Raw genomic sequence first — 26979 nt, forward strand, 5'->3', positions numbered from 1 at the left:
CTATCAATTAGTACTTTGGTGCCCATTGTTGCTATGAATGTGTTGGGCTCATTAAACTGTCTTTGTATGAATATCCTCCAAGACAATGGGTCTTAGGAGTCTAGACCATCTGTTTAATGTAGTTCCTGTAAAAACATTCTACAAATTTCACAGGAGGTTCTCTCATCCATCACTTATTAAGTTTTCAGTGATTAAAATCCAACACTGTTATAACAATATTCGAAAACATACTGACTAGTAAACACAGGTTTTTCTTAAGTTAGTTACTCCTCCAAATGAGGCTGTACAGACAGCAGGTTCCAACTGAAACTAACCCCATGCTGTACGCAAGTGGCAAACAACACACATTTGGAACATCCAAGAAGCAGGAGTTATGTCTTCTTAAATAAAATAAAAACACACAGGCTAGTTAGATTATCTAACTGTTGTCCAGTGAATCACTAACAATTACCCTTACTTAACACATCATCCATGCACGGCTTAGTATTGGTTCAGCAGATGTCAATATCTTCTTCATAGAAACATAATGCCATGGTACGTCCAGACATGTACATATTGTATGTGATTATTGTAAACACAGATTGACAATTTACAGTTACTGAATCACATCTGTGTGTATGTCAAGCTGTTGTGCTAGTATACATAGATGTCACTCAGATACTGTAAATTATCAATCTGTGTTTACAAATATCACATACAGTATGACAGTATGTACATTTATGGACATATCATGCTATTATGCTTCTACAGAGAAGATATTGACATCTGCTAAACCAATACTAAGCCTCTGAAGATAACAAATTAATTTGTCAAAACTGGTGGGGCCTAATGAAAATATATTTGCAACCAACAACTGAATTTAATTCTGAAAAATATATACTAATTGCTGAAAATTACAGCCATGAAGAACAGAATACTTTTTTATTAAAAAAAAATATTTATTGGCTTCATGTACAACTTTAGCAGCAATATACAGGTACTTTCGTAATAAACATACAATCAATATTGTTACCTGTTGTTTTGTGGAATGGTACATCTAGCTTTGCTTAACAACTCAATACAAATGTCGCCACATAATGTTAATTTAGAGACTTTTGTCTCTTTAACAAGCACCTGTACATCAACACACAAACAAACACATTTAATCTCTATTGACATCTAGTTTTTACATTAATATATTTGCCTTTGAGCATATGACAAACACATATTTGTATAATCTTCTCACACATTCTTTGAAACAGAAATATAAAGTACTGAAAAGTGACAACATTACAGTTTCTTTTCTCTCTCTTAAATTTGAAGCTATTCAAAGCATGCTTGAATAAAATTAAGATACACACAGTTTAAACATCTGTAATGTTAACTGAAACATGTAGGAAACTAAAAACAGATAGCACTGACAACTAGACATCTAAAATCATATAAAATGTTTGATCCTCACAAACTACATGCACAAATAAAATTGAGACATCTTAAGGAAACAATTTTTTAAATAAAACTGAGACATTACAAATAACTGAAAAACATTGAAAATTGGGCAAATAAAATCACATGAAATACTCTATCTTCACAAGCCAGTTATGATTGGACAACTAAAATCATATAAAATGTTTGATCCTCACAAAGCACATGTGTGAACAAAAGTAAAGAACATATTGCTGAGACATTTTTAAAAATTTAACTGCAACGTTAAAAAAATTGCTGAAAATCATAAAAAAGTATAACTTAAATTCACATGAAATAGATTATATTCACACACTATGGAAAACCGGACAGCTAAAAATCACATGAAATGTTCAATTCTCTGAAAACTATGTGCAGGAATACAATTAAGAAACATGCTGCTGAAACAGGTTAAATATAACTGAGATTAGGAATAACCGAGAAGCATAAAAAATTGGGACAACTTAAAATAAATGAAATATTTGACCTCCAGAAGACTAACTACAGAAAATGATTATGATTCTTACAATGATAAAGAAGTCATTAAAAATGGTACGAAACATAACATTTCAGTGTCACCACAAGACACTGACTCATTCTTTTGGCAGATGACTTTGTAACTGTCTTACAATCTGCATTGTTTATCAACATTTCCTGATATCCATCATACTGAGATAAACACACAAATTATTTGTCCTCAGCATCATCATCTGTATCCTCAGATTTTTCACGATCAAGCTTATCATCTGGAGGTTCTTCCTCTGTACTCTCGTCATTATGTTCATCTCCAAGTGGAGAATCATTATCTGATAAATCACCATTTGAAGGCTCATTTTTCTGATGCTTAGCAGATCTGTTTTTTGTACCAGTGCCACTACTTGCATTAGCTCCAGCAGCTTTTCTGATAAGGCCCAGAGCCATATTGAATGCAGAATTTTTCTTATGAGGTGAGCCATATTGACTTTTGTAAAGTTCATATGGAAAAATATGTTCAGCAGAGCAGACACCTCTTTGATCACTAGCATAGAATGTTACATGATACTTTTTCTTCTTTCCAGTTTCATTGGCAAGAGCAGTCACTACAGCTGGCCACGGTGGGTAACCTCTCACCTTCGCAAACACTTGATCACCTCTTTCAAAACTCGTAAAATCGTGTTGCTCTCTTGTGCGTCGTTTCCGTCCCTAGTGAGAAAGAGAGAAAACAATAATTTAAATGTATCCAATTGAGACATAATTTAAATGACAATTATAAAGCTATTTTACAAAAATTAAACATTCAGTGTAGCCAACTTCCATCTAATTCAGGGCTCTATTTTAAATCTTTCAATGTCAACAAAAATTTAGTTACGATCCACAATAGAGGCTAAAGACAAAACAAAATGTTGGAAGCACGAGGAATCATGACAAATCTTGCACTGCAGAACTTAAAAAATTTTCCCTAGCACTGATAATAAACCAGCAAATCTCATGCACACACAGCGAACATTTTCTGTCACTGCACACACAGCGAACATTTTCTGTCACCAATATATTTCCCCAGAAAACTAAACTATATATCAACAGAACCCAACACACAACTATCACTTTACTGATTTTTAAAACAGGTTTTAGTTTAGTGTGAATTTATAAATAGAAAGAAAAATCTGCCAGTGATACAAGAATCAAAGCTAAAGCTCACTTCCCACAAGTTAAAGTTATAGCCTATTAGAAATAGGGTCTTAGTTGTCTTTTGACACAGATTCTGAAACAGATTTATCAAAATCTCAAACATTATGAAACTACATTATGTAACTATGTATTCCAACAAGATGTATTTCTGTTACAATGACAACTGCTTCAATTGCAAATTCACTTGCTTCACTGCCCCCTCCTGTCACCTAAAAAGTAACAATAGTACTAATAATAAATTACATTCATATCCGATTGGCCTCCTCCATAAAATGATGGCATGTCCTCACTAAATCACAAATTGTGTCCCGTTACTACACTGCTCAGCAAAACTTAAGGACAAGATAGATAAAGTACCAAAACGTATTAACAACTCTGTGGAAATGAAAAAGTGTGGGAGCACATTGTCACAGATCTCCCAGTTATGCACAGAAAGCTAGGTGTCACATGGCATGAGGACAGTGTGACTATACCACCAAATGGGGCTGGCCCCACAACCTAGGAATGGGAGAACGCAGTGTGTGTCAATCAGTGAGCAGTTATGTTGCATTGTGGTGGTGTCTTTCATTACAACATGGCCCAAAGACATCTGGATGACTTCACACAGGGAAGAATCGTCGGCAAACTGAAATGAGGATTAAGTCTGACAAGTGTAGCCCACAGAGTATGGTACTACTCACATCACTGTTTCACATGCACAGGTAGCACTCAGAACCAGTCCAGAAAGGAAACCACACCAAACAGCTGGTTCGACTACCACAGCATTCAATAGAACTGTAAGATATGCAATATCTCGAGTACATTGGTGCACCGTTTGCAATGGTGCCAAGAACATAGGGATTGAACTGAGGATGAGTGGGGTCATGGGGCCTCCTCAGATGAGAGCAGATTCAGGCTGAGTACGAGTCTGGACACACCCGTGTACAGCGAGAGGTGAGAATACGTAATGCACCCAGGAACATTGTTGAATATGGTCACTGGCATAATGACCTCCATTTCTTTGAAAACTTATAGTAACTGATCAACATTATTTAGACACTGTACTCCTTCCCCATGTGCAGCCTTTCAGGGGTGCATTCCACCCCAACTTCTGTTTTATGGATGAAAAAGCAAGACTGTTCAAACAGCACAGGTGGAGGACCTCTTGGAAAAAGGGGATATATTGCAAATAGACTGGCCTGCCCGTTCCCTCATTTTTAATTCATTAGGTAGAATCACTCTGGAGTCAGTGGCGCCTCCATGAATCCCAGAAGTGTCCTGCTAATGGGTCATTCCATGTCAGTTCAACCAATTTGAGAAAATGTTCCAGCTGATAGTCTCACATTAGGCTGAAATTTAGCACACCAATGCTACCAAGTGTGGAACACTCATGTACAAAATTTTAAGTTCCCCTGCCAATTAGTTCCAGAATTATGGCTTGTGAAAGAAGGTGGCGTGACCCGGAAATTGCAACGCGCATCTGGCAATCTATCTTCAGACCCAACTTCAGGTCTTAATAACTTTGGAACTACTCCGCACAGTCCAGTGAAATTTTTACAGCCCAGTAACATCCACTTAGAGAACACACTCTATGAATAAAACCACCAACAACATATTTCTGAGGGAAAATAAAAAATTCCAAAATGTGACTGAAATAATGTAATACGTTAAAAGGTACATATTGTAGGTGCCCTCTATGCCAAATATAATTCACTCAAAAAGGGTATAAATTTTTTTGTGGGAAGTTTAATGTGGCCTAAATACACACAGAACTCATTATGCCCATGTCAGTAACACAGAGTTACATGATGTCAGTCACACAAACAGAGTTACATGCACACGAAAATACAAAAATTGGAAAAATTACCTGAAAAACATGTATTTTCTAAGTGTGGTAGCACAAAAGGGACAAGTGATATCCAAGCCAAATTTCAAACACTGCATAAGTAGACCATAATATAATATGTTGCAAAATTTCAACTTGTTATTGCAAGGCATTTGTGTACAAAAAAGTTGACAGAGATGTATTTGGTTAAGTTTCTTTTGACACGATTTAGCAAGTAATAGTGATGATGCAGACAGCTTGTTTCAGATAAAGCTGCAGCAATTGTTGGGAACCATTAGGCAACAGAAAGTTGAACAATGACAGTTTTCAGGGACAGAATGAGTCACTGTTAGGCAGGAACAACAAAGGAAACAAGCAACAATTACAGGTTATTCATGTTTTTAAGATTCTAGTTCAGACTGGTCAGTACTGTTGTGGAAAGTCAGTATGGAGGCAGAAGAGTGTACTAGTGGTGCTTTTGTTCAAACAAGTTGCAGTATTGGTAGAGCACAAGCATCTGAATGTCATAAAACAACATACGGAACAAAATGTGGCATTCGCTTTGTACTGTATGATCTGGATGAATCGGACCAAGATTTGTTGCTATGAAGATCTGGGATACACGCTGTGGGCACAAGTAGTACAGTTCCAGGAAAGTGTTTGATATCAACATATGAAAGTGTTTCTGGATAAGTATTCTTTCCTACAAAGAAGTTGTTTTGATCAATTTAGGATTCATAAGAAGACAGTGAAGTGTAGCCTCAGAGAAATTGATATAAAATCAGTATTGAAAGTGAATCAGTGCATGGGACTTAACATGAAACCAGGACAAAAGTTATGTTCCAGGTGTGTTACACTGCTAAAAACTGAATAATATTCTGATAATTTACATGACAGCGATGAAGAGTATAAGCCACCTACAACCACAGCGGATGAGCAATTAAATACTTCAGTGACTGCTCTTGGTTTGTCTCCCATCAAGACACACAAAATTGGGAAAAAGAGACAGGCCCAGCTATGGTAGAAGAAAACTACAAGAAGCTCAAATGGAATTAAAACACAAAATAGCTGACACACTAATGGTGGAAGAGGAAGAACTATCTGCTCGAAAGGAACAGAAATCATGCCAGAAATGCTCTAGTTTGGACAAAATTGTGCACGATTTGAAAAAAAAAAAGTGTCATTTCCACACGCCAGAAAAAGTAGCTATTCTTACCCTTGCACCTTCCAGCTGGTCTACTGACTACACTGCAAAGGAATTCAATGTTTCTACATATATGATAAAGCAAGCTAGGAAAATAAAAGCAACCCAAGGAGTGCTTCCACAACTTCAGCAGGCTCAGGGTAAGCAATTGAGTTCAGAAATAAAGGTGCTAGTGTCGGAGTTTTATGAAAATAATGACTACAGCCGATTAATGCCTGGAAAGAAAGACTATGTAACGGTGAAAATGGGAAATGTATGTGTACATATGCAAAAAAGACTGTTGCTATGCAACATATCAGAACTATATGTAGAATTCAAGGAAAAGTATCCCGATACCAAAGTAGGTTTATCATCTTTTTTCAATCTTTGGCCAAAATGGGTTATGCCTGTAAGTGCAAGGGGGGCACACAATGTTTGTGTATGCGAGACCCATTGAAATGCTAACCTGATGTTTGCTGCCTGCTATAAAGGGTTCTGGTCTGGATTACAAAGGTGCAATGAAGCTGCTAGTGTGTGACATCAGTTCCTACCAGTGCATGATACACAGGTGTGAAAAGTGTCCTGGTCAGGCAAACCTTGCAGAACACATGAATAACTAACTGTATGGTGAACTCCTTATGGATGACGATGAACTTGTTTCTTATAAACAATGGACACACATGGATCACCCAAGTCTTTAAACAAAGCAGTACAGTGGAAGATTTTGTTGAAATGTGTTGTCAAAAACCAGACAAACTGACCACACACAGCTTCACAGCAACAGCACACTCAGCTTATCTCCAGTTTTGTAAGGATAATTTGAAACAAGATGAAATTATAGTAATACTAGACTTTCCTGAAAATTATGCATTTATAGTTCAAGATGCCATCCAAGGATATTATTGGGACAACAGTCAAGCAACTCTCCAGTCATTTGCGATTTACTATAGAGGTGAATCAGGTGATTTGTCTGTCATGAACCTGTGCGTTTTTAGTGATTGTTTAATTCATGATGCCATTGCAGTTCATGCCCACATTCGCACTGTCATGGCATATGTGAAAAACTCAGGTGCCTCACATACATTTTGCGAAACACTTCAGTGATGGGGCAGCTAGTCAGTACAAAAACTGTAAAAATCTCAAAAATGTATGCATGCATTACCATGATTTTCAGATTCACTTGAATGGAGTTTTTTCGCAACAAGTCATGGTAAAAATGTATGTGATGGTATTGGTGCTACCATAAAGCACATGGCATCACAAGCTAGTCTGCAGCACCCTACAGAAGGTCACATTCTAACACCTCTTCAATTATTACCTGGGTACAGAAAAATATCTCTGGCATACAATCATTCCATGTTTCGAAAGATGAGGTGAAATCAGTCGAAGAGTTGCTAAAAAACCAAACTAGAACATGTTAAAACTGTTGCAGGCACAAGGAGCCATCATCACTTCTCTCCAGCGGACTCCGACAATGTGAAGATGAGCAGACTGTTCGGTTATAACTATAGGTTCATGCACATGTGTCTTCACAGTGTGTCTGACTCAGGATTCAGAAGCAAAAGCAGCAACATACAACCAGGTTACTATGTTATTGCTGTTTTTGATGACAAATGGTACTTACGATGTGTTGCAGAGTGCTGTGAAGAAGAAGGTGATGTATTTGTGAACTTCATGGCACCAGCGGGACCAGCAAGATCATTTCATTGGCCACGTTTGGCAGACAGGTGTTGGATTCCTTTTGAACATACCGGGTGATCAAAAAGTCAGTATAAATTTGAAACCTTAATAAATCGCGGAATAATGTAGATAGAGAGGTAAAAATTGACACACTTGCTTGGAATGACATGGGGTTTTATTAGAACAAAAAAAAAATTGCTAGACGTGTGAAAGATCTCGTGTGCACGTCGTTTGGTGGTGATCGTGTGCTCAGCCGCCACTTTCGTCATGCTTGGTCTCCCAGGTCCCCAGACCTCAGTCCGTGCGATTATTGGCTTTGGGGTTACCTGAAGTCGCAAGTGTATTGTGATCGACCGACATCTCTAGGGATGCTGAAAGACATCTGACGACAATGCCTCACCATAAATTTGGACATGCTTTACAGTGCTGTTCACAACATTATTCCTCAACTAGAGCTATTGTTGAGGAATGATGGTGGAAATACTGAGCATATCATCTTTGCTTTGCCTTACTTTGTTATGCTAATTATTGTTATTCTGATCTGATGAAGCGCCATCTGTCGGACATTTTGTGAACTTTTTTTTGTACTGATAAAACCCCATGTCATTCCAAGCATGTGTGTCAACTTGTACCTCTCTATCTACATAATTTCGTGATTTATTCAGTTTTCAAATTTATACTGACTTTTTGATCACCCGGTATTCTTATGACAGTTCCAGTTCCTACCACTGTGTCAGGAAGACAGTACAATTCGCCACTCAATGTACAGAGTACAGTAGCTAAAGTGAATTTCTGTTCAAAGCACAATCGACTGGTTTTTAGCAGTTAAGGTACAGTAAACATCAATGATAAGTTGTGTTAATCTGTCTATATACTGTTGCTTAGCGAATAAACAGCTGCAGGAGAGGATAAGAAGAGGCAGAACAGTTTACGATATGTTTTTACAAAATTGTGTTGTGGAACAATGGCCACATCACCAAATACATCTGTCAACTGCCATTGTACACAAATGTCTTGCAATAACATGCTGAAATTTTGAGATATTTATGATTATGGTCTACTTATGCAGTGTGTGAAATTTGGCTTTGTTACCACTTGTCCCTTTTGTGCTACCACACTTTGAAAATACGCGTTTTTCACGTAATTTTTCAAATTTTTGTATTTTCGTGTGCATGTAACTCAGTTTTTGTGACTGATATGGGCCTGATGAGTTCTGTGTGTGTTTAGGCCACATTAAGCTCACCACAAAAAAATTTATACCCTTTTTGAGTGAATTATATTTGGCACAGAGGGCACCTACAATATGTACCTTTTAATGTATTACATTTTTTAATCACATTTTGGAATTTTTTATTTTCCCTCAGAAATATGTTGTTGGTGTTTTGATTTATGGAGTGCATTCTCTAAATGGATGTTACTGGGTTGTAAAAATTTCACTGGACTGTGTGGAATAGTTCCAAAGTTATTAAGACCTGAAGTTGGGTCTGAAGATAGATTGCCAGATGCGGGTTGCAATTTCCGGGTCACGCCACCTTGTTTCAAAAGTCATAATTCTGTTGTTGTTGTTGGGGTTGAAGGGACCAAACAGCAAGGTCATCAGTCCCTTGTTTCAAATGTGTTCCATTCCGATAGTGTGACATCTCAGAAAAGTCAGAACGATAAAAGGGAAAGGGCTAAAAAATATAAAAGGGCAGTCATGTTGTCAATGGTAAAAACAAAATGAGGTAAGTCAGCAAGAGAGCGAACCCAACGCTATTCTAAAGGCAGGAAACATCCCACCTCGGAAGCAGCAAAGGCAAGACCACCTGCGACTTAAAGGTGCAACTGCTAAAATGGAGAAGTGCATATCGGAAAAGGAGACTAACCAACCCTAAAAAATGATAAAAACAGAGTAAAAGGGGAAGAAAAGAGGATCTCGGCCAGGGAGGGGAGTTGGAAATCTCCAAACACGGCTTACAGTGGGAGACACCCCAACACTCACCGCCCTGCCCCAACACCAGAGAGAGATTAAAAACCTTAGAACTGAGAATAAAAACCACTTTCCCGGAGGAAACCGAGAACCAAGTCAACCATCCGGGAATCGTCAGCCAACATCAATGGTAAAAGTGCAGGGGAGTCTGTACTTAGCATGCAGAGCCAAAAGAAGGGGGCATTCAACCAAAATGTGATATAATGACTGGAAGGCTCCACAACCACAAAGTGGGGGTGGCTCATCACGCAAAAGAAAACCATGGGTCAGCCTGGTATGGCCAATACGGAGACGACACAGTGTGGTCGAGTCCTTTCGGGAGAGGCGAAAGGAAGAACGCCACGGGCCTGGTGTCACCTTAATCGCACAAAGTTTATTAGACAGGGAAGTAGCCTCCCAAGAGTTGGCCCATGATTGTGCGACGTGGGATTTGATGTGAAACCGTAAATCCGCTGCAGGAGGGGTTACAGAAAACGGGGGGGGGGGGGGGGGGGGGGGGGGGTAAGTGACTGCTCCCCCAGCCAAAAGATCAGCAAGCTCATTACCCGGGATACCCACATGGCCAGGGACGCAAAGGAAGTCAATGAAACAAGCAGCACAGTGAATATCTGCGAGATGGTCATGGATGGCAGAGACCAAGGGATGGTGCGAAAAACACTGGTCAATAGCCAAAAGGCCACTCATTGAGTCCGTACATAACAAAACGTGGTTGTGTTGGGACTGTTTAATAAAGGTAAGGGCCTGGGGAATTGCCATCAATTTTGCAGTAAACACCCCACATGTAGGTGGCAGCAGATGATTTTCCGTTCCAACAGAGGAAATGAAGGCATATCCCACATGATCAGCAGATTTGGAGCCACCAGTGTAAAAAACAACAGCAATCATGTCAAAGAGACACAAGGCAGAGCCCAACCGGTAAACCCGTCCGAGAGCGGGAATCAGGTGGGCGACGTCCATGGTCTTGGAACAGGATAGAATAGGAAGGATGAATGGGAGAGGAACGGACAGCGAGTGCATAAGACACAAGAAGCTGGGACGCTGAATAGAAGGGGGGGAGCCCAGCTTCAACCAGGAGACTATCAACAGGGCTAGTAGGGAAGGCACCGGTGGCCAAACGATTACCACGATGGTGGACTGGATCCAGCATGGGCAGTGTGGAAGGAGCAGCCAAACCATAAACTTGAGAACCATAGTCCAAGCGAGACAGAACTAAAGCACGATAAAGACTGAGAAGGAGGGAGCGGTCCGCACCCCAAGAGGAGTGGGCAAGGAAGCGAAGGACATTGAATTTACGGAAACATCCCACCTTCAGAAGTCTGATATGGGGCAGCCAAGTGAGCTTGGTGTCGAAAAGAAGACCCACGGCAACAGAAGTGGACCATCCACGATTTTGAAGGAGAGAATTGAAACCCGTGTGAGAGGGTCCATGCAGAGGCACACCTTATAGCTCCCTGGAGCTGCCACTCTGCAGAGGCCATCAAAGAGGAACTAACCCAAATGCAGAAATCATCCACATACAGGGCAGGGGCGACCAAAGGACCAACAGAGACCACAAGCCCTTCGATAGCAATGAGGAAAAGAAGTACAATCAAGACAGAACCCTGCGGGATGCCCGTCTCCTGGGTCCGTGGAGAACTAAAAACAGTACCAACCTGAACACTGAATGACCGATGGAACAGGAACTGGTGGATAAAAATCGGGAGTGGGCCCCGAAGACCCCACTGATGAAGTGTAAGTAAGATGTGATGGTTCCAGGCCGTGTCATAGGCCTTGCGAAGGTCAAAAAATACTGCAACCAAATGGCGGCGCTGGGAAAAAGCCTGCCAAACTGCGGATTCCAAGCGAAGTAAATGATCGATCGGAGACCGCCCCTCTCAGAAGCCACACTGGTTACGGGACAATAGATCCCGAGATTCGAGGACCCAATTGAGCCGACGGGCTACCATCCGTTCAAGTAACTTGCAAAAAAAACATTGGTCAAACTAATTGGCCGATAGCTGTCAACAAATAGGAGGTTCTTACCAGGCTTAAGGACAGGAACCACGATGCTATCCCTCCACTGAGAAGGGAAGTCACCCTGGAGCCAGATACGGTTAAACAACTGGAGAAGATGTTGCCGTTGTGGAGCAATGAGATGTTGAAGCAGTTATGAATAAAGTCTGGGCCAGGGGCTGTATCATGAGAAGAAGAAAGTGCAGAAAGAAATTCCCATTCAGTAAAAGGTTCGGAAGTTTCGGCCCGCTGTTTCCAGAGAAGGAAAGCAGCCGGATGGGAGGCTGATGCTGATGCCATTGCAAAATGGATCGCAAGATGTTCCGCAAGAATCAATGGGTCCGTACAAAGGCCGCCTGGGAGGCGAAGGCCTAGGAGGGTGGACTGCCGATGGCAACCTTGGAGAGAGCGAAGTGTAGCCCATACCCGTGACAGAGGGACAGTAGAACCGAGGGAAGAAACAAATTGTTCCCAACATATCCGTTTGCTCTGTTCGATTAAATAACGGGCTTTAGCGCAAAGGCGTTTAAAGGTAATAAGCCTGGCAATGGATGAGTGCCTCTTAAGGTGTTGCAATGCTCGACAGCAATCACAGATGGCAATGGCAGTACTCCACCATGGGACTTGCCGGCGACAAAATGGTCCAGATGAGCGTGGTACAGCAAGGCTAGCAGCACGAACAATCGTGTCAGACACGTCACGTAGGACATCATCAATACAACCCGACAAAGAGGGAGAAAACACGACCTGTGCAGTGTATTGGGGCCAATCGGCGCGTTGGAAAGACCAACGAGGTAACCTGTCCATCGAGGAGCGGGAAGGGAGAGAGAGAATCAACGGGAAATGGTCACTATCACAAAGGTCGTTGTGTGGTGACCAGTGTAATGAAGGGAGGAGAGAGGGAGAAGAACAAGAAAGATCAATGGCAGAAAAGGTACCATGACCAGCACTGAAATGAGTAGGGGTGCCATCATTAAGAAGGCACAAGTCGTAGTCTGCAATAAACTGGTCTATGAGAAGACCTCGTCTAGATGCAAATGCACTGCCCCACAAGGGATGATGAGCATTAAAATCCCTGAGAAGGAGGAAGGGAGAAGGAAGTTGCTGGAGAAGGGCAGTTAAGGCAGCAGGTGTAAAAGGCAGCAGGTGTAAGAGTCCTGTCAGGGGGGAGATAAAGATTGCAAACCATGACCTCAGAGTCCAGGTGGACCCTAACAGCAACCGCTTCCAATGTAGTTTGAAGAGGAATCCACGTGCTAGCAATGTCTCTACGGACCAACGTACAAACGCCACCAGAAGCCCGCAGGGGTCCGACCCGGTTTCGACAGAAAACAAGGAACCCACAGAGGGTCGGTGAGTGATCATCAGTAAAATCAGATTCTTGCAGAACCACACAAGCTGCAGAGTAAGACGAAATAAGGGATTTCAATTCCGGAAGGTGACGGTAGTATCCATTACAATTCCATTGAATAATCACAGAACGACAATTTAAATGGGGGTTGAACAGGCTAAAGCCAGTCATACCGCTGGGTCATCAGCCGTCACCAACAAGGAGGGGGTGACATCCATGAACGACAGGTCAGAATCTGGTTGTGAAGCCGGGGATGGGACCTCTGGTGACACCAGAGGCTCTTTGTTCCGGGACTTAAGTTTCTTCTTCTTTTCTGGTTGAGATCGAGGAGGGCTGTGTGGCATACAGGAGCCAGCTGCAGCAAGATCGGGAACAGAAAGAGATCGGGCGACCTGGGGGCCGACAGACCGCGGTTCTCGCAGTCGTCGCGCGGCAACAGACCTTTGGCCTGGAAGGTGCTGGGAAGGAGCATCCTGGGAGGGGCGCCCTTGAATGGCAGATGCCAAAGGAGTGGGACACTTCTCCGGCTGGGGAGGTGGAGCAGCGCCCAGAGGAGAAGGTGTGGGAGCCGCAGGGGTCGGGGGGGAGGAGACGAGTCCAGGACTGGGGTAAGGAAGGGGTGAAGATTTAACTAAAGCATAACTGGACGTCATGGACACAGGGTGAAGACGTGTATATTTCTTACGAGCCTCTGTGTAGGTTAAACGATCAAGAGACTTATACTGCTGTATATTCTTTTCCTTCTTATATACTGGGCAATCTGGTGAATGATTGCCATGACAATTAACACACACACACACACACACACACACACACACACACACACACAGGAGGGGGAACACAGGGATTCCCCTCATGGAGTGGACGTCCACAGTCGCCACAGAGAGGGGCCTGCGAACAGTGGGAAGATGTGTCCAAAACGCAAGCACTTAAAACACCTCATAGGAGGTGGGATGTACGGCTTCACATCACATCGATAAACCATAATCTTTACTTTCTCAGGGAGGGTATTCCCTTCAAAGGCCAGGATAAAGGCACCAGTATCGATGCGATTGTCCTTAGGACCCTTCTGAACACACCGAACAAAGTGAACACCCCGCCGTCTGAGATTGTCCTGAAGTTCCTCATCAGTTTGAAGGATGAGGTCCCTGTGAAAAATCTCACCTTGAACCATATTTAGAGACTGGTGGGGGGGTAATGGACACAAGAATTGTGCCACGATGGGTACAGGCACGAAGGGCCGCAGACTGGGCAGCTGAAGCAGTTTTGATCAGCAACGAACCTGACCACATCTTGCTCAGGGAGTCCACTTCGCCAAACTTGTCTTCAGTGTGCTCCACAAAGAATAAAGGTTTGGTATTGGTGAAAGTATCCCCATCAGTCCCGGTGCAAACCAGATAGCGGAGGAAAGGCTTTGCCCCTAGCCGACGGGCCTGACCCTCTTCTCAGGGGATAGCCATGGAAGGGCCGAAGGGGCAGGAGAAGCAGCACTAGAAGAATCAGTTCCACACCGAGAGACGGCTGCAGAAGAACGGCCAGAGTTCTGGACCCGTATGCATTTCATTTGCATAGAATCCGTCCTGATACCACCCACTCCGATCAGGGGCTCTCCTCACGGGCACCACCCAGCCACAGCAAGGGCCGTCTGGCACGGCGGCCATTGTCGGGAGTTCCGATGCTCCAGGATGACAATCAACCACTCCAAGGCTTGCACGAGGTGGTCACAGCTCAGGTATCAGAAGTGTGATCCCTGTGTGTTCAGGGGGCTCAACCAAAAGGGTACATAGCGACCCCGCCAAATGGGCTGGCTATGCACCCTAGCATCAGACAACGACTTGAAAGAAAAGGTGGAATGAACTAGGAGGGCACACGTCGGAGACACTAGGTAAGGTGCTGTTCCCCAAATGGCTCACACTACGGTAGAGAAATTTAGTAATGGAGGTCAAACCCCAGAGGGGGACCAGGGAGTGCCAAAAGGAGGTGGTGATTACACAACAAAGCTAAATTGCAAAACCAACATTACCAGGAGTATAGTGGGGGCCAACATAAGCAAGGACACCAAGAGAGGGAGAGGAGAGGGCAAGGGGGAAGGAGTAAGGAGAGGAAAGGAGGGGAAGGGAATGCAGCCCTAGAAAGAAGGAAGGCTGCAATAGCTCGGGGCCCCGTGCTTGCCACGCATGTATCCACAAAAGAGTTGTGGACCCCCTGGGGAGGGGGGGTCATCATTCTGGAACTGGGAAACTAATACTTTGTACACGAGTGTTCCACACATGGTAGAATTAGTGTAAAGAATTTCAGTCAAATCTGAGACTATGAGCTGGAGCCCCTGGTTGAACTGACATGGAATGACCCTAATGTGTTTGGCTATTTGGGTGGATTATTTATTTCTCTTATTAATTAAACAAAAATTTCCAAACTAATTATCAGCATTGGAAGACATTCAAAGTCAACTGTGCAGCTACAGAAAAATTTTATCAGAAGCTAAGCAAGAGGGAAAAAAAAGAAGGAAGGTCACAATAGCAAAATGTAACAAGCTGGCTGCAGTAGTCATAGCCTAATAAACATTAACAAACACAGACTTCATAAAATATGCAATGAACATTCAAGACAACTAGAAATCAAACTGGTATTTTAAGCATAAAACTATGACAAGCTTTCAGAACTTTGTCTCTTAATGTGAAAGATACATGGTCACGTGTCCATCATTTCCCTTTACTAATCGTTTTCCTTCAGTCATCTTTTGCCTCCCCTTCAGAGTATCTGTTACATATTGGTTGTTTTCATTTATCCTTTTCTTTTTTGTTAATTTCATTTTGCCGACCTCTTCCCGTAGACACTATTTTTTTCCTCATCTTTTCTTTCCAGCTACAGTACATAATGTAAATATTGCCAACACTTATCTTTAATACACTAACTACCTACCTACCTACATTTCTTTCTCAGTACTCTACTATTAGCTGTTCCAAACCAGTGTTACTTTCATACCCCAATCTGTAGCTTTCCTCTCATCTAGTTACTACTCCATAAATTAGTAGTCATTTCCATGATTCCAGAGAGACCTCCAGAAAACTTTTGGACACCTCGTACAGATTCAGCATTACCCAAAATATATAATTTACATTCTTTTTAACTGACCACATGTTAGCTCTACTGTCAGTCTTTCTGTCTTAGCTTTTGCAATCACATTCTTCACTTTTAGTACGAATTTCCCCTGCCTGATTCATCCCAGACACTTACTTCTACCGCCCTCCTCCTTACATTCCATATATGACTACACATTTTTAGTTTAGGATTTTACTTACGCTTAACCTGCTGCGCTAATTTTGTTGAAGTGTCATTGCCTAGAATTTTACTTACACGTAACCTGCTGCTACCCTTTGCTGAAGAGTTATTGCCTAGCCCAGGATCATTATGTGGTAGTGCATTGTCTTCATTTTGCTCATTCTCTTTATTAACTTTCTGTTTTCTCCCCTTGGGCTGATTTTCCTGTCTCTCTTTGTTAGTTTCACGTTTACCACCCTTTGGAGCAGTCTTCTTCTGTTGTACCTGTCCTGTATTCTTTTCGTTTTTAGCCTTTGTTGTTTCTCTATCATTAACACGTCCAAAGGTCTTTGCTTTTTCAAAATGAATAGCTGGATTCTCTCCAAAAGCAGTTTTTGGTCGAAATGTGTTTTTCATTGGCTTAGACATTTTTCTTTTCTTACTTGATTTCATATTCTCTTTCTTCTTGTCTGGTGAACTGTCACCAGCTTCATCCAACACATCAGCTTCTTTATTGTTGCCTTTATCAGGAGAGTCCATGTTGTCAGGCTTCTTAGGGGCCTTTTGCTTCTGGGAACTGGTACGTACAGAGTGCTCAGAACTTTCAGAAACACCCCTACGTCTCTTATTATCTTTGCTGGAATCAGAGTTAGCTTCTTCCTCAAGAGCACGCTTCCTTGTATACTTCTGTATTTCTTCAACATCTGCCTGAACAGCAGACATCTTTTCAGCTAAGGAATATTTTGCGAAGTGTGGTACGTCACTCTCAATTAACTCCAGGGCACGGTTAAAATACGGCTTCTTAGTTGGTTTGCCATATTTATCTTTGTAAAGTTCATATGGGTACATATCCTCTGGCTTACAAAGAGCATTTTCATTTGTGTAGTAAAATATTACATGGTATTTCACTTTGTTCTTGGCAACCTTTTCTTCATTAATAACATAGGCTGGCCATGGAGGGTAACCTTTAACTTTAGCAAAGACCCTATCTCCAATAGTAAATGTCCGAACGGCTTTCTCCTTTTCTTTTTCCTGACCCATTTGTCTGAAAGAAAGAAAGAAAACAAAAGGTTACCATATAAAAGAGTAGCACATACACTAAATGTAAAGCACACAGTTTGATATTGACTAGAAAAAAGCTGTGTAAGCTAAGCTACAGCAACTACTCCACAGCATATGCCTAGAAAAATATTCTGCCATTATTTCTTTCCTGAACAGTGGTCACATAACAGAAGCACTGTAACTACACGACAATTAGCTGATGTCAAACTTCAAGTACACACCTTAAGTATACTCAGTCAGCCCATTGAGCAGAGATGAAAAAAGAAGATTAAAAGTTAACATCCTGTCACTGATGAGGTCATTAGACACAGAGCGCACGCTCTAACTTGGGGAAGTACAAGGACTTCTGCTACCTAGTCTTAAAAGGAACCTACCCAGCATATGCCTTAGGTAATTTAAGGTAACCACAGAAAACATGTAACAGGATGACTTGACAGGAATTTTTGCAGCAGTCCTCCCAAATAGGAGTCCAATGCCTTACCACCGTTCCATCAAAAATTGGTTCCTGCCACGAGTCAAAAGATCACACTGCCTTCCAATCAAACTTCACAAAATTACCTACAAAATCTTATGGCTGTTACGGCCAGAGAGAGTCATGTCTGTGCGAGTTGTGCTTAGGTGAATGTTTGTGTTGTCTACTTTAGAAAAATACCTTTTGGTAAAAAGTTCACATGTTTAGCAGTCTTTTTGGTGTGCCTATATGTGACTCAACATATCCTCTATATGGTGAGTAGCAGTCTATCCTTTTCATAATACTGGAACACTCAATTATTGATAAAATTATTTAATTGGATAGATAAAAATATCCAGTCACCAAGCGGCGGCAGGACACACACATAAAAGACTGTTATGATATAGGCAAACTCTCAAAGCAAGTTGCTCCTTCTTCAGGCAGAAGGGTTTCCCCAAATCTACCCTTTCCCTAGACCTCTCCAGCCTTTTACTTCACTCTTCAACCCTTCTGACTGAAGAAGGAGCAACTTGCTTCGAAAGCTTGCCTATCACAACAGGCTTTTATGTGCGTTTGTTCTGCTGCTGCTTGGTGTGTAGATTTTTGATCTTTTCATAATACTGTCATTATTCCATCTTGGATTTTACATTATTTGATATAGGGAGACCTAATATTTATGAAGAAACAACCTGTCTAATGGCTTACATGCCCTGTTATCGTAGTTGAAACTGAGTGCAAGAAAGAAAACTAAGCTGCATTTCACAGCACAGCATTTGCTTTCTCACAGTGGGAGTCAATAGAAAATCTGCACATTGTTGTTTAAAAAATTTATAGCATATGCACATCTGAATGTTTATTCGTGTATCACTCAAAAACTTGAAGTAAATTGGTCAAGAACTTTGAGGTTTTTGGTAACAGTGTAAAACGACTTATCTTTATACAGTAGTGTAGATGATATGACAAGGAGTACAATAATCAGATAAGAAGCTAAAAGCATAAATGAGAAGATTAAGCAGTATAGTAATAAATGGAGAGGCCATGTCACCAGAAGGAATGTAAATAATCCATCTAAATAGTAATACATTATTGACCAACGAGGAAAAGATCAATCTGCACACAAAGCAAGAGGTGGAGAAATCAAACCAACAAGACAAGCACTGGAAAAAAAAAAAAGAGGACATAACAGGCTAATGTCCAATACTTGAGGAAAAAAAAGAAAAAGTGAATTAATTTAAATTTTTTGATCACTGTGGAGTACATGAGTAATACATTATTTGTCACTGCTTGGAAGCTCAGTCAACTGTTGTTTATAGAAGTGGGCAAAACCAAGCTATATCACCTGTTGGCAGACCACTCCATGTTATCAAAGACTAGGCTGAGGCACAACTATACACTATGTGGCAATGCTGTGGTGCCATATGGCATATCTCAACAAGTTATTTTAATCAAATATAGTATGACATTTGACACAGCTGTACCTAAAGTCTGTAACAAATCTTTGTTATCTTGACTGTTTTTTGGAGACCAACTGCAATGAGAAAAACCTCTGTGTGGTTTTGATACACAAATCACTACTTAACAGTTTAAAAATAGAAATTTTTATTTCATTTGTATTTACTCACTATTTTATATTTTTGCCACATGGCAACAACAAGCATATGGCAACATACTCCTCAGATGATTCACAATACATACAAATACTTATATGTACAAACTGTTTTATGAAAGGGAGACCCAGGTTCCCTCCAGTGTACACAATGTTCAAATAAATCACAGGAATGCAGCCTGTTGTCATCGCCAACACAGTCTGACATATGCACACCATGTCATTTTCCAGGCAAAACTGTACAAGAGAATTTGAAACCTTTGTTTGTAGAGCAATCCCAGGGGGAGAAAAACACACACACACACACACACACACACACACACACACACACACACACACACAAAGAGTGAGGCAGGATTATTTTCTACTCATGGAGTATACTAAATGTGATTAACACATTTCGCTGATGACATAAAACTAAATTATATGTGTTCATGTGGCAGAAAATACACAGTACGCAAGCAGCAACCTAAACGAATGGGAGACTATTCAGAATGAGACATATTTGGCTAAAATATCACACTTCCCACAGAAGGGAATGCTACAGTAATCACTTTGTAGAAGAATACTGTCTATCAAATATTGGTGGTTTACACTTCGATTTTAAAGTGTTTTTGGTCCAATGTTAAACTTAACAGTACAAGCACGAAGTGGGAAATTTTTGACTCACTGTACGAAACTAACACTTTATTGGTATTTGGGCGGTGTTTTGGATGTTGCCATGTTAACAGTACATTTAGGAATACTCTTAAAGAGTAATCAAAAAGGATAATTTGGTCTCTAAAATGAATAGTACACTGCAAGAAATAAATTTTTGGAAATAAAAATTATTTTAAACTTTACAGAAGAAATTCCCCAGTGTTTCGTCAAACATCATTAAAAGAAGTTAGCAAACCAATGTTACATGGTTTTTTCCTTATAAAAACGAGTGAAACATACTGTTTATATGAATAATAGTATTTTTACTTTTACAGATATATAACGCAAGATCGGAATGTTCGCAAAAGATGGTAAAATGCAGGATGTGACTATAAAGACTCTGCGCATGTTTTCTTGCTTATTGTAACCAAGGAATGGAAACATAAGAAAAAACAAGCAATTTCACTCTAGAATTATAAAATTTGGAAATATGTAGGAACAACACAGTGGACAGAACTGTCTAAGCTGGGATGTGCACACACATTCGACAAGAGTTTGGGCTTGGTAACTGTTGTACACATACTCGTTGCACTTTTAACATATGCGTGATGTTTTAGTCCCCTCTTGTTCTTTGCAGAGAACCTGAATTCAACACTGCTTTCTATTTCCAGGTTGGCCAGCACCTATGCTGAGTGCATGCAAGCGGACAATGGCGCCTCTCAGCTGTTTGCAGGGGCCAGCAAGCTCATCTGCTACTCTGAGGATAAAGTCTTGAAATGAAATCATCTTAAGAGTAAGTAACTAAAAAATTGTGTGAACATTGATCACGGCAAGATAAAAAAAGTTATAAAATACACATACAGGCCATTGGTGTGTCAGTTTGAACATTGTAGAGCCTAGTCATTTGGTCAGCTATATTGACTCAACCCTTTGTTTCATTATAAAACTTCAGAGTATCCGGACGATCCTTCTCAGTATTCTCATTGTCCTGACATCCAGGACACACATACACAGAATAAGGGCATTGTGTTTCTTTTTCCCTTGGTACACTGTGAGAAGGTTGTCACCCGACTTGTACAAGAGTGTTGCATACAATGCGTCAAAAAGTCTCCTCTTCACACCGTGGGAGGGATGTCTGCTCTCTGAAGGGTGTCAACTGCACCTGTTCCTTCTTCATTCCTGCCAGTTTCACGGAAGTGAAGATGTTGTCAATTGTGATGTTACGACCACAGTTGACGAATAGCTGCACCAACTTCATAACGACATGGTGACCCCAGACTTAGATCACAAGTTTCACAGGTGACATGGCAATGGCACCCATTCAGGAATTAGCGCTAGTCAGCATCACACAAAAGCCAGTATTGTATCCCATACTTATCAGGTTTACTAGGCATGTTCTGTATGAATGGGCACCTGCACTTTTAAGGATACAGCTGCTAGTCGACAGTCTGTTCTCGCCCAGCTTTTAGCATGCAGTGAAACTGTCAGTAAATTGATTTCACATTTTTCAAGCAAGGCAGTATCTATCAATTTGATTGCGATGTCTCATTGATAACACAGAATCAAACATAACATGACTACATGTTGTCACTCCGTAGGGGCCTGAAAGCCATGCTTCGTCTGACCCTGAATTCTTTGCATTTCAGGTTATTTTTGTCCTACACTGTTGTAATACATGCCATCATCTCATGAATAATGTCGAGGCATGCTCAGAAACTGTTTTAGAGTCTGAAAACTGGTATTATTGATATCAAATTGCATTAAACTGATACTGGTCAAAAGTGATCCATGTGGTAACAGGCAAATTTTTCATACTTCTCCGTGGGTTACAGAGGATGAAAGTTTGACGAGTTGAACAGCTCCATACATGATTAAAAGTCAGTAGTGTGTTTGATCGAGCGATGATTATGAAGCGGGGAGAAGGGGGGGGGGGGGGGTTATGGCCTTTAACAAAGACCCATAGGTAAAAAATGACATGTGGTACTCCTAGTGTTAACACATTCACACTAGTTTCAGTCAATATTTACTTGCTGTTGCCCAAGCATTAATATAAAACAAAATAAATAAATGTAAAAGTATGAAACAGGATCTTTGGTTAAATTTTACTACATGTAAAGGGAAGTGAAAAACCTGGAGAATTACAGAAGTACAAGAGCATTTTACATTTTAAAAAAGTATGGCTGAAGTGCACTTATGGTGTACTGTGGCTCTTCCACTGTGCAGTGCTGCTGACAATTTATTGTTACTGCCTGGTGCCAATCAGGTGATTGTACATGGTAGCCTATGACAATCGCTCAATCTTATAATCTTATTTGACACAAATATTTAGATCTACCCTGTCTGCAGAAGTCAAATTAAGAAGTCCAAGGACAAAATTACAACATGGGGACAACCAATTAAGGAACAGGACAGCATCCAAAACTATTTTTAGTATTCACAATTAAGATGCAAAAGAAAAATCACAGCAGTATTTGTGAGATATAATGCCACAAACTAATCAGTCTGATGTCTAACATACGGGTTGATCTGTAGTGCAGCTGGATGTCTATGTTAATTTCAAAGCTGGTTAAGTTTTGCTCTCTGTTATTTTCTGTTTCCTTGTGTCCAGAGTCATGCAGCATACATGTCAATAACAAAAACACCAAGACGTGGCAAAAGTAGAAAATGAAAACTCAGCATTAAATTATTTATTACGCATGTGTGTGTGTGTCTTTGCCTTTGCAAATGAACAGCTGTTCCCCAACATAATCTCTCATTATCAGTCACAACAAGTATTACCAACAAACATCGAGTTCACAGGGCACACATCCCCTCAGTGAAGTATTCCCAGATACTCAGTCACAACTGGTACAATCCTTTTGACAAACAAGTGGAGTGGCACTGAAGATACTATTAACAAACAACTTATGTCTCTGCCTAAAAAATACTTACGAAGTGAACAGTGAAATAAGATGTTCACTACCCTGAGATGATTAAGGCAGAAGTTCAGTGAAACAAAGAAAAATTTTGAGAGTAATGTATGTGCAAAGATAAGGTCTGTAGATGTAACAGTCCTGGCAAAAAGTAAGGAAAACTTGTAGTAAGACATACTGGATGGTACAGACAGCATGCTTCACACAGATTATGGGATAAGGGTAAACAGAAGTAAGTTGAAGGTGATGCAGAGTAGTGGAAAGGAAAACAGTGCAATTGACAATGATCCCACTAACAGAAAAGGGGGCAGAATTCTCTCAAGTGTGTAAAAAACGGAAGTCTAGAGGGGCACAGAAGAAGAAAGCTTTCTTTTGTGAAAGTGGTCTATATTGAGGCAAAATGAGATTCTCTATCCTACGTCCCTCAGAATCTTTGTTAAGATGACAGGCTGATCTGTAATGTGGCCCCAAGGTCTTTGTTAGGTCGAATAGTTATAATTTGGGTGCTAGTAGGTAACTAACGGAAATGAGTGCCAAACACAGAGGTTGTGGTGACAGATTTATGTATAGTATAGTATAATTTTTACATTCGTGCCATATTTAATCCACTTTCGACTATAAAAACTAAAACTGCACTTTGAGTTCAGAAAACGTGTATTACAAAATGGACAAATCTCAGACAAGTCTTTTGATGCACGTTATGCACTCATCATACATGAACTACAAAAAATGACAGCGGGCTCCATAACATAACTTTAGCAAATACATCACCAATATGAAACTGAGAAGGAAATTCATGAAAGTCTAAGGGAGGAGCACAGTATGTCAACATAGGGAAGGAAAGATAAAGGGAAATTCAGAGGAAAACTAGAAACATGAAAATGTGTTGCTACTGAAAAATTAAAAAAATATGTGAGGAGATTAGATACAAAATGTAGAGGTATTGTGAAGTAGAGATACATGTCTATGAAGACACCGTAACCCGAGATGAGAGACATCAGTGTGATATTTATTTTGCTGTGCAGAGGCAGGTCAGCTTGTTGAAATTTTGAATAAACTTGCAGGTGTCAAAACACTCTGAAGATTGACTAGTTTACAAATAAATATATAAATAATTCTCTGCTGATACTGCACATCACTTAATAATGTGCAACAACCTACCATACAGTCCACAGTAACTTCTTAGTGACTATAATTAGACCACAATATTATTACACCTTGAGGTCAGGGAGCTTCAGTAGCATATCACAACTCAGGACATAGTCAGTGTTGATAGTACATGCACAACAAGCCTGAAAGCATTGACAGTGTAAAGCGTTTTTCTGAATCACTGTACTCCGCGATAATACTGCAGCCGACTAGTACTTTGTTCTAAAAGCTCATTATTTTGCATTGTAACAGGTTTTCTTTGAGTAATAAAGTCAAGGAAACTGTATTGGGTATCTGGTAGCTAAGTCGTTTCCTTCTGCGTCCAAGGCTTTCATTTGATAAAAGTAAAATTAACAAAGTTCGTAACAAGTGGTCTCACTGAGACTCAAAATAATGTGCCAAGTATAACCGTTTGGAAGTAACTACGAGACCATAAATATCAGCAATATATTCAAAATAAATCATTTTATATCCACAAGTAGAAATAAATTTTATTTGTGCATTAAGTAGGAAAGAAAAACTCTGTGTAAAACATATGGAATAAACACCTGATTTGGGAGAAACATTTAAAAACCACCATAAAAAGTATTACACTCCAAGAATCACATTCCACTTTTGTACAATACAGAGTATTTTTTTGTTGTAAACACCAAGTAAAACTTTTCCAATTCATAAGTGTGTACTGCCAGTTAGACACCAAGCACTAAGCCTTTTACAAAACAATTCGTTCTATACCCATTAGAAAACATATGCTGTGCTAAGAAAACAGTTGCTCAGACATAATGCAAGCTGGCGTATTAACATTCTAAATGTAGCTGTTATAAGCAATTATTTGTGATGGCTATTGCTGTATCTACTAAATTTTGCAGTGCACCCTGTTGCATAAAACTCCACATTTATAATTGCAGCAGCACAATGTTCCATGTCAAAAGTATAGAAACAACTTGCAAAATGGATGAAAGACTGAATACAATACCTAATTAACTGAGACACTGGGAGTTCTCCACCAGACTAAACTCAGTTTAAAACAGCAGTCACCTTTCCTAATGCCATGAACCAAGTAAGTAACTCAGCTTCCACACCATAAAAAATACCACCTGCCTGTCATTAAGCCAGTCCAGTAAAAAGGGAAAAAATATGTTACCAAAACATCATGTTGCCACTGCAACTCATCTCTAGTATATAAAACACTGTCCATACAAATCTACATAATCAAAACCTACCTAGTCCTCAAATCTTAACACTTGTCAAATTTTTTTCCCCAACACACACACACACACACACCATGTAGTTAATGAGAAAGATCACATAGCACACAGAATCGCCAAATTTTTGATATAGACAAGCTACGTCAATTGGACCAACATATCCAAGTATGAAACAAACACATATTTTTACAGAGTGTTGTAGTTTACTATTTGCTGTGGCTCCAACTCAATAATTTACTGGTTACGATGTGACAAGCTGACCAGAATCAAATTTTCAGCTTAATTACAAGTTTATGATGAATGTATGAACTCATGAATCATTAATGACTGAGGCAAAAATCTTAACTTACTAGAAGAATAAATCTCATGAGCACCTAATTTTCTATATAAGTCACTACCAGCAGCCACCTATTAAAAATCAAGTTGTGTGTCCCACTTCCTTACATCAAATATCAAAAACCGTTAGCTATATCAACTATGGTGAATGTGTTTGGGTTGAGTATATCATAGCAGGGTTGTCATGATTCTCAGAGTTTGTTTCTATATACTGAAGGTTATTCTAAACTGCAAGCAAAAAGGAGTAAACTAATACAACAATACCCGAAATCTTGCACAAATACCCCAAGAAATAATGAAAAACAATGTGTACAACTTCTCTCAATCAAAAACAATATACTATGGAAATCAACAGTATCTTACTAGTCCTTTACATTTACCACATGAAGATATTTTCCCTAGAGAATGCAATAACCACTAATAAATTGCGACATCACCACTAACATCGGCTGTGGGATGATAATGAAATTAATAACAAAAAGAACAAATACGCTCAATGGGTAAACAAACACTGCAATCAACAAATATATATAGCTAGACTAACATCCAAAATAATGCAAGATGCCGCCATTGTCCACAGTTTCAGAATCCTGCAGTAGTAACTAGGCCCGTAACGATCTTCTTTATATGAAATACACACATTATAAACAAACACAACGAATCTATTCATGAATAAAATGTTGGAAATCAAAGTTAATTTGCCTTGGTGAATTGTATAGCCTTGACACAAAGTTCGCGCCTAAACTATAAACGTGCAAGAAACTTTAACAAACTTGCAAAAGTATACCGCATACATACAAAGAATTTTTCTCTGCGCACTAAGCATCACATGATATTATAAATATAGAAATCCACAACACAGTTTACCATAAGGAGTGCAACATAAATCTAAAAAGTGAATTTCGCGGTACGGACGATATTAATGTAAACATACATAACTACTACTCATTCCAAATACTCCAGAAAAATAACAAACAAATTAGCTGCCAACCAGCGTTCAATAGTTGTAACACCAAACAAAATTTAAACACAAGACCAACACTTGACAATTTATAGGTTAAAGGGCCACTATATACCAATGCCAGAGCATTTTTTACATATATAAGAGTTAAAAAAAATCCTACCTTCAGAAAATATCCGAAATAAAGGCCAACACAATTGCGATCTCAAACACCCTCCAGAAAGCCACTTCACATTCGACCTACCAATGGCGCGTCTTAACACAAGACACCCTATGCGAACAACATTAGCGGGTATTTTTCAAC

General features: G+C 40.2%; 1 protein-coding gene across 1 annotated transcript; it reads right to left on the bottom strand.

Moving 5' to 3' along the window:
* Positions 1 to 923: 923 nt before the first annotated feature.
* LOC126248301 (hepatoma-derived growth factor-related protein 2-like) lies at positions 924 to 26979 on the bottom strand. Its single transcript, XM_049949168.1, has 3 exons — positions 26839 to 26979; positions 16448 to 17396; positions 924 to 2625 (listed from the first exon to the last, which is right to left on the bottom strand). The coding sequence occupies exons 2-3, from the start codon at positions 17390 to 17392 to the stop codon at positions 2131 to 2133; spliced, it is 1440 nt and encodes a 479-aa protein (XP_049805125.1). The 5' UTR covers positions 17393 to 17396; positions 26839 to 26979; the 3' UTR covers positions 924 to 2130.

Source organism: Schistocerca nitens, chromosome 3, assembly GCF_023898315.1.
Source record: "Schistocerca nitens isolate TAMUIC-IGC-003100 chromosome 3, iqSchNite1.1, whole genome shotgun sequence".
NCBI lineage: Eukaryota > Metazoa > Arthropoda > Insecta > Orthoptera > Acrididae > Schistocerca > Schistocerca nitens.

Bases quoted from the DNA above. Each gene is read 5' to 3' on its own strand.
- LOC126248301 (XM_049949168.1), bottom strand. From the start codon at position 17,392: ATGGGTCAGGAAAAAGAAAAGGAGAAAGCCGTTCGGACATTTACTATT. The intron at 2,626-16,447 runs GTAAGTAAAATT...CTTTCTCACTAG, and splicing joins AGGGTAGCAGCAGGTTACGT to GGACGGAAACGACGCACAAG.